This window comes from Microtus oregoni, unplaced genomic scaffold, assembly GCF_018167655.1.
Source record: "Microtus oregoni isolate MIOR12 unplaced genomic scaffold, Mior012 000010F_ref0000083, whole genome shotgun sequence".
Classification (NCBI taxonomy): domain Eukaryota; kingdom Metazoa; phylum Chordata; class Mammalia; order Rodentia; family Cricetidae; genus Microtus; species Microtus oregoni.
Genome location: NW_024543069.1, coordinates 31,332,218 through 31,341,197, shown reverse-complemented (window position 1 = coordinate 31,341,197; position 8,980 = coordinate 31,332,218). Strand labels below are relative to the sequence as shown.

General features: G+C 37.0%; 1 protein-coding gene across 1 annotated transcript; it reads right to left on the bottom strand.

Moving 5' to 3' along the window:
- Positions 1-8,310: 8,310 nt before the first annotated feature.
- On the bottom strand, positions 8,311-8,730 carry LOC121452710 (mitochondrial intermembrane space import and assembly protein 40-like). The gene has a single exon (XM_041658918.1). The coding sequence runs from the start codon at positions 8,728-8,730 to the stop codon at positions 8,311-8,313; it is 420 nt and encodes a 139-aa protein (XP_041514852.1).
- Between the last annotated feature and the right edge of the window lie 250 nt (positions 8,731-8,980).

Here is an 8,980-nt window from a genome sequence, read left to right as displayed (position 1 = left end):
CTGCAATGCTCTGTCTGTGAACTGAGGTAGAAATTAAAGAAAACTGCTTTAAAAAAACAATGAAAACAAAAATCAAAGCAAAATAACAACAACAACAACAGCAACCAAAACAATCAAACAAAAGCAGGCCAATAACATTCCCAACCTAGGTGAGATGTCTGAGAACCTTCTGTAAAACAAAGGACATGGTCAACAAGACAATATAGTAGCCTACAAAATGGAAAAAGATCTTCCCCAAACTTACATCAGATCCATTTCTGGTGGCTAATCTCAAAAATATACAAAGAACTCAAGAAATTGATCTTCAAAAGAACAAATAATCCAAAAATAAAAATGGGGTAAAGGCCTAAAGAGAGAACTCTCAAAAGATGAATCTAAAACAAAGACACTTAAAGAAATGTTCAACATCCACATTAAAACAACTCTGAGATTCCATATTATACCTGAAAGAACAGCCAAGTTCTAAAGCACTGATGACAACTTTTGTTGGAGAGGATGTGAGATAAAGAGAACTCTCCTCCATTTCTGATGGCAGTGCAACTTGGTACATTCATTTTGGAAATCAATATGGTGATTTCTCAGTAAATTAGGAAACAACCTACCTCAAGACCCAACAATACCACAGCATTCTCTTCATCTTTGGATACTTAGGTATATCATGTTATGAAATTAGAATTCACAATTCAATTGTGAGCAATGAAGCTTTTTGTTAAAATGTTCTTATTTTAGTCCTTTCAGCTTTCTGGAAAGCACATATTTATGTGGACTAATTAATGAATTCACAATAGTTATGTGCAATAATTAATGAATACACACATATTGAGAGATTCATATCTTTTTGCATTTCTAAAAGACATTTAAAATATTAATTTACATGATTATTAATTATTTAAATTCTTTAAGTTTTCAAAATTAAAACCATCTATTAATCTACTTATGAGTGGTATGATATGTAAGGCCATATCTGACCTCCAGCTCTTGACCCTATTATCGGGTAGCAAATTATTCTGAGATTCCGTCATGTAAGGAAGTTCTTTAGCCTTTATGAAGTCGTGGAAAAGATCAAATTAACTAGCCTCCACTCTTTCCGAACACATGCATGCAGAAGGTGTCAGAGCACTTGAGCTCCCTAAAACCGGCAGGCACTCTTTAATCTAATCTGATGAGCTACCTGTAAGTTTTGTAGTGTTCTCCAGGGTCCCAGCTTCTAAGGATGAGCCACCTTGGGGACAGCTTTGGTGCTCCAGCTGCCTTTGAGTGAACCATGTCCCTGTAATTAATTCTTCACCGACAATCCTTTAAGTAAACTCAATAGAACTTTCTGGTTCTCCAAGCCAGATTTTGGTGATTTATATACTTTAGTCTGTCATTTGTTCCTTATGTGAGGCAGAAAAACATCTGTGCAGCTTTCCTCATGAATAGTGTCATAGCATACTTGTAACTATCAATCAGTGCTTGGATTTCAGGGCCATTGTGCAGTTATATTCTTGTGTATTTGAAACCAAAGGATCAAAACATATAATCAAACTACTAACCCTACAAGATTTATGACACTCTTTCCAGCGTTTCTTGTATGATTTTCTAAACTTATTGATGAATTTTCTCCTAACCCTTTCAATCATCCCTTAGATGGAGTATAAAAGCTTTGTAAAATAGAGTTCTTATAGAGGAGAAAATTCTAGGACATTCAAAAAATTAACAAATTGTAGTGATTGTCTTTCAGGATAACAGGTTTTTAGCTAACATTACTTCTTGCTAACGTAAAAGCTTAGCTGGAAAAAAAAAACTCTTTCATTCATATCTTCATAATGCCACAAAATGGCATTACTGAAGGCACTGCACAAGGGTAAATCCTAGTGAACAGTTCAATAAGCACTAGTTTAAGAGGAATAATAAATATAAAGTAAATACAAGTCAATTTAGGGAGCTCATAGGTTTTTCAAACGTATTTAAGTTGATTTATTATATTGTCTTTTATTTCGTAAGAAGAATTACACTCATAGAAATATGGCTGCTAAGAATTTATAATTGGATTAGTTTTAATGCAAAATTAAGTCCTGCGGAGTTGGTTAAATGCTTTGATGGTGAAGACTCATGTGAGACTTTTTAAATTTAATATATTTATTAATTTATATTTTAAATATACAAAGTATTTGTGTGAATGCATTATTTACTGAATGTATGTTTTTGCTCAGAGAGTCTATGGGAATGTGTCAGAGTTCCTAGAAGTGGAGTTGCAAATATTTGTGTGTCATTACGTGTGTGCTTGGAATCAAATCCTGGTTGTTTTCTTAACCACTGTGCCATATCTCTAGCCCATAAAAGCTTTTCTTTAAAAATACATACCAATTCTCCTACAACTTACATTTTAAAAAATAATTTAATTTGTGGGTTCCTATATATCTTGTCTCTTTTATTATATGATTTAATATTTCAAATGTTATGTCATTGGCTATTATGACTGTCTACCTTAATAATGAGTACTTAAAGTACTGCTCAAGCTATAAAAACACAAGTCATAGGAACTCTACACTCTACAGTGATTTTTGGATGCCTTTACATACTGAAGGAATTACTACAGCCTGGGAAGACAGCTCATTTGGTAGAGTATTTGCTATGAAAGAATGAGGACCTGTGTCCCATCCCTGCTTCCATGAGGCCATGGGTCCTAACCCTGCTTCTGTGTTCAAAGGTAGGCCTGGTGGGATGGATGCACTTGTAACTCTTCATCTGGGAGGAAGGGATGGCTGAATGAATTCTTGGGCCTCACTGACAAGCCAAACTGGTTGAGTCAGTGAGCTCCAAATCAGAGAAATCCTGTCTCAAGAAGTAAGGTGGGGAATGGAATGAGCACTCACAAGTTAAAGCACATGTTGCTCTTGTAGATCTAGATTTCATTCTCAGAACCCAAATGGTGACTCACAACTGTCTGTAGCTCTTTCTCCTGGGTATTTGAAGCCTTTTTTTGTTTCCCAAGGCTCATGCATGCATATGTAGCACATATATACAGACACACACACATGCATAAAATAAAATACATTAAAAACAAAGTAATGCGGATGGTGCCTGAGAAGCAACATCAGAAATTATCTTCTGATTTTCCAGCCTCCACATGCATCCACAAATACATGCACATGCACCTGGATACACATGTGATATGCATATATAAACATGACACACACACATCCACAGTCTACAGTGGACAAAAGTGAAAAAACAAAATACCCTGTGATGTTTATATATCAATAAAATATACACAAAATACATGGAATTTCTGGAGTTATTTGCTCAATTTCCATAAAGATGATAGGATCAATATGTAGGTATTATCTCCTACAGCCAACAGAGAGCTGATATGATGCAACTGTGTCTCCATTGTTGGTTTCCAGTGAACTTCTGTCCATGAGCTTCATGAACTGGGGAGCTATTTGATCACTAAGAGTAGTTTTGTTTTGGCAAGTTGTATTGGCTTAGTCTATTCCATCAATTTGTTACTCTTACTTCCCAAGAATCACTGCCATGTTGAGAAGACTTTCGGAATCATGAAGGCCTTTTCTAGGGTACACAGTGAATCACCAAGCAAGTGGTTCCATCAGGGCACAGCTGTAATTGTATCCTGCCTGTCTGCTGTGGGGAAATGATAGCCTTTATCTCTGGCAGTTACTCACTCATTTATTCATTGCCTCATTCGAATTTGTTCAGTTCCTACTGGAGACACCAGAAAATCACCTAACACACTCATTTTTAAAGTACATGTAGAACTTGGCTAGAATCCTGGCTCCACTGCTAACTAGCTCCCTCACTGCCTAAAATCTACAGAAGGCTATTAAAAAAGTTTTATTTTGTACAAACCAGAATAACTACACTTGCCTAGTTCATTTTTCAACATTAAACAAAAGTGAACACACGCAAAAACATAGATATAGTATTAATTCAGTATGTATACCAAATGCAAATACATCATCATTTCTACATTTTTCGACCTGGGACAGCAGGATGACTCAGTGTGTAAATATTTGTTGCACAAGCTTAATATAAGTGTCTGATTCATGGAATCTGTACAGAAGCTAGGGATCAAATAAACTATATTTTTATAACATCTTTGATATATTCCTTAAAATGGATTTCTAGAATTGTGGATCAAATTTCACACATCATGTTCACCTTTTAGTTATACGTTGCTTGTAAAGTATATTGATGCAAACATTATTCTAATTTTAATTCTGATGAAAATGCCTTTGTTTATTGCAAGGATTTTTCTGTTAGTGGATTCTGTTTTCGTCAATCAAGTGTCATGTAGTTTGAGGTAGAACTCAATTCTATTATATTCTCTAAGCAGAGCCCGCCAACACTCTATATACCTGCCTTTGGTGACACATGTCTATGCTCTTCAAGCAGTAATCACAGAGCTCTTGCAGGAACTTTAAGAAGATTGAACAGTCTCCCTGACTCATGAGGATTAGTTCTGTCTAACTGCAATGCTCTGTCTGTGAACTGAGGTAGGAACTTAGAGAAAACTGCTTTAAACAAACAATGAAAACAAAAAAACAAAGCAAAATAACAACAACAACAACAGCAACCAAAACAATCAAACAAAAGCAGGCCAATAACATTCCCTACCTAGGTGAGATGTCTGAGAACCTTCTGTAAAACAAAGGACATGGTCAACAAGACAATATAGTAGCCTACAAAATGGAAAAAGATCTTCCCCAACCTTACATCAGATCCATTTCTGGTGGCTGATCTCGAAAATATACAAAAAATTCAAGAAATTGGTCTTCAAAAGAACAAATAATCCAAAAATAAAAATGGGGTAAAGGCCTAAAGAGAGAACTCTCAAAAGATGAATCTAAAACAAAGACACTTAAAGAAATGTTCAACATCCACATTCAAACAGTTCTGAGTTTCCATATTATACCTGAAAGAACAGCCAAGATCTAAAGCACTGAAGACAACTTTTGTTGGAGAGGATGTGAGATAAAGAGAACTCTCCTCCATTTCTGATGGCAGTGCAACTTGGTACAGTCATTTTGGAAATCAATATGGTGATTTCTCAGAAAATTAGGAAACAACCTACCTCAAGACCCAACAATACCAGTTTTGGATATATCCCCAAAGGATACTCATGCATTCCACAAGGACATGTGCTGCTATTTTCATAGCAGCATTATCTGTCATAGCCAGAAACTGTAAACAACCTAAATGTCCCTTGACTGAAGAATGGATAAAGAAGATATGGTACATTTACACAATAGACTACTACACAGTGGAAAAAAATAATGACATCTTGAATTTGCATGCAAATGGATGGATCCAGAAAACATCATATTAAGTAATGTATCCCAGATCCAGAAAAACAAATGTAATATGTACTTACTCATAAGTGACTTTTTGATGTAAAGCAAAGAGTAATTACTCTAAAATTCACAATCCCAGAGAACCTAAACAACAATGAGAATTCTAACAGAGATATACATTGATCTAATCTACAAGGGAAGTAGAAAAAGACAAGATCTCCTGAGTAAAGTGGGATCACGGGAATCACAAGAAAGGGTAGAAGGGGAGGGGGGTGGGAAGAAGGGGAGGGTTGAAAAATATATAACTCAATAAAAACAATAAAACAAACAAATAAATAAATACAAAAAATGTATTCCTCTCTTTCCTTAACACACTATGACATGAGTTTGAACAATGTCTTCAAGGGAATCCAGGTATCTATATTTGTTGAGAAAGGGGGAGAAGGAAAGAAAGGTTGATGGTGGAGGGGAATAAGGAAGAGGAGGGAAAGAAGGAGGTGTTGCCATCAAAGAAAGTTGACATGCCACTCCTATTCATGGATATCAATTATTTGTGGCATGCCGGAGATCTCTGGTGGAGTGGAGTTTTCAGTACTATAATCAGAAGAGTCTCAGAAGCTTGCTGAAGTGGCATTATAAAACGTTCTAAAGCTGTATTGTAGGGATGCTACAATCTGTGATATACTGTTAAAATCAATCCATTGCACAGTCACAATGACTGAATTTATAGTATATACATTGGAATTGTACTATGATAACAAACAGGAATAAAATATTGATAGACTCATAGTCTGTTTGTTATTAAGAAAGCAAAAAAAACTAGATAAAGGGAGCTCATACATATGGAATTATTCCAATTTACTAAGAATAATACATTATAAACAAAAATCATCTTCCTCTTTAGAATAATTCCCCTTAGAATTTTGACAGTTAATAAAAATTTCAAAATATTTGAGGATATTTCTCAACAAACTATACAAGAACTTTCCTAGAAAATTTCTGCATTAATTAAATGTTGGTATACTTTTACATTGATTTCGAGAATTATCCAAACGACTGTGGTTTTTGTATTAGAATAAAATTTGTGCACTATGGTTTAAAATTGTGTTCATGAGTAGTGGCATGTTACTATAGAATTAAAGTTTTATGAGTTACATAAAGTACAGGCAAATATTTAGTTTTTATTTGCTTGGAAATTCTAGAAAAAAAATGTTTATGCCTTTCTTTAACTCTGAAATAGAAATGTATCATTTAAAGACAATTTTTTCAGGCACTTATCTTGTTTGCTTTTGTAACGTTGTCAGGCTTTTTGCTGCCTGTCACCAGATCTTGGATCTTGTCATTGCATCTGTCAGCATTTGCTGATTTAAAATAGGATCAAAACAGTCATGTTTCCTGCCCAAGGTCACACAGCTTGTGTAACTGGAATTCCTAGCACAAAATGACTTAAAGGCTCCAATCATAATAGAACAGCATATCTTTAAAAGTATTTCTTTTATAATTTAAGATTATAATATATCACATCCCCGTTCCCTCACTCTAGAACTTCTTAAATGTCCATCCTCTCTCTCTTTTAAATTCATCCCCTCTTTCTTTACAAATTGCATTTATATACATAAATGCTGTCGCCATTCATCCTGAAAAGAAACTTGTTGGTATAGCCTTATAGAAGAAAGATCATATTTAAGTTTTCACTTAGTGCTACTAATTCCCTAACATTTAGATTGCTCAATTTCCCCTTTTCACTTGTAAAGTAAGAACAGAAGAACTCTTTGTTAAACTTTGCTTTTGCCTGGTGATTTTCAGATCTGAGAATCCAAATATCTTGGTTCTGCAAAAATTTCCACATAGTCTTTTTACCATGGAGTATTCAAGAGTTTTCAAGAGGTCCCCTCTTTCTCTCTCTCTCTCTCTCTCTCTCTCTCTCTCTCTCTATCCCTGAGCTTTTGAGTACAGAAAGTATTTTGGACTATCTCCCTTCTTCCTCACTCCCAGAAAAAGAGGTCGATATGTAGTGTACATTAACATACCAATGCCTGTTCTACTGAGACACTTACACATTTATTTTTTGAAGTCAACACAAAATTGATACTGTTCTTGGAACATGTAATTCTACCACGACCTCCAGGTTGATGCTTCCAAGTCCCATTCTTGAAAGCAACCATATATGTGAATAATTTCACTTCTTGTGCTCCTCTGAGCTTCAGCAATGCCTCTTAGATCCTTAGAACTATTTTTGAAGTTTCTTTTCTTCTTGTCTTTTCTCGGACAGATTTTTTTTCTTTTTAATTGAGTACTTCATTCAGATGTTTCCTCTGCTGACTTCTGCTCTGGAAGCAGCTAAGTCCCCAAATCAAATCACAACTGAGTGGGCCGAGTGAATATGTGCACCAAACCAGGGCTTTTGGAATAGCAAAACATTAAAACAAAGCCCATGCCTCTCCTTTCACCCAGAAGGACTAGAAGTCACTGGGTCCAATCCCACCCTGCAACTGTAGACACCTTAGAGTCTGGACTGCACAGAAACTTGGGAGCTAGGAACAAGGTAGTACTCCCATGGACCACAACTCAAGCATCTGACCACCAGCCTCTTCCAATAGGAATGGACCTACCCGTGAGGGAGTTTTGGCATCTACTTAATTTCCCAAAGAGATGTAAAATGTACCAAAAGGAACACAACGGTCAGAATAAATCAGCTTTCTCACGATGAACTTTCCTGAGTAACAACTTTTGGTTGCTGAGAAGTCACAGCACAGTATTTCAAAGTGACAACATCTGGGGCAATCACAGAGTACATCCAGCAGTCGCTTAACTTTCAAGGACAGGTTTACACAGGACCTAGGTGTACACACCCCCTTTCTTCAGTGTATATGGCAAGTAGTCAAGACCCCTGATCATTAAAATAAGTTGTTTTGTACATTACAGTGCACAGAGGAAAGAAACGTTCACAGAGGTTACCAAAAGGCGTTGTATAGAAAGTCTCTTGGTGAGTGGCAGCCAGGGCCTGTGACCTTCAGGAGCTTGACCCCTGCTCTTTGGCTGCAGAGGCCTTAGGAGCGGCTGTTTCTTCCTTGTGCTCCACTGGCTTTGCCTCCTCATCCTCCTCCTCGTCTTGGGGATAGAGGTCTGGGTATTTCTGCATGCACTCCTGAATGGTCCGAAACTGGTCTCTACAATCTGATCCCAAGATTTTCTCTTTGCTATAATGGAAGCAGGAAAAGACAGACTTGAACAGTTCCCCGCAGGGGCCACTCGCCATTCTCCCAAGGCATGGGCAATTCCAATTAATGTCTCCATTGGGCAGTATCAATCCGTGCTCCTCATAGAGATTATTGGGGTCATCAGCCACCAGCTCCGCACTGCTAGGAGTTTCATGGTCTTCTTTGGTCACAAATATGATCTGATCCTTCTCTTCCTGTCGGCAGTAGGACATGGTTGTTCCCAACACTCACAACTCTCAGTGGCAGTGGGCGCAGCCATAGCGGATACACCTTCAGGCTATGACCTTCCTTCTCCTCTCTTCAGGCCTGGCTGGCACTGAGGCCCGTGCGGACCCTGCCTACTGCTCGCCTGCCTCCAAGCCTTAGAAGCCTCCTTTCTTCTTGAATTGAGAATAACAATCCCTCCTTCTTCCTTGGATCAATCACTAGGAAGTAAGACTATCAACAAAGCTTTCTGCTATA

What these genes read in the sequence shown, in the direction of transcription:
- LOC121452710 (XM_041658918.1), bottom strand. Translation starts at nt 8,730, where the DNA reads ATGTCCTACTGCCGACAGGAAGAGAAGGATCAGATCATATTTGTGACC.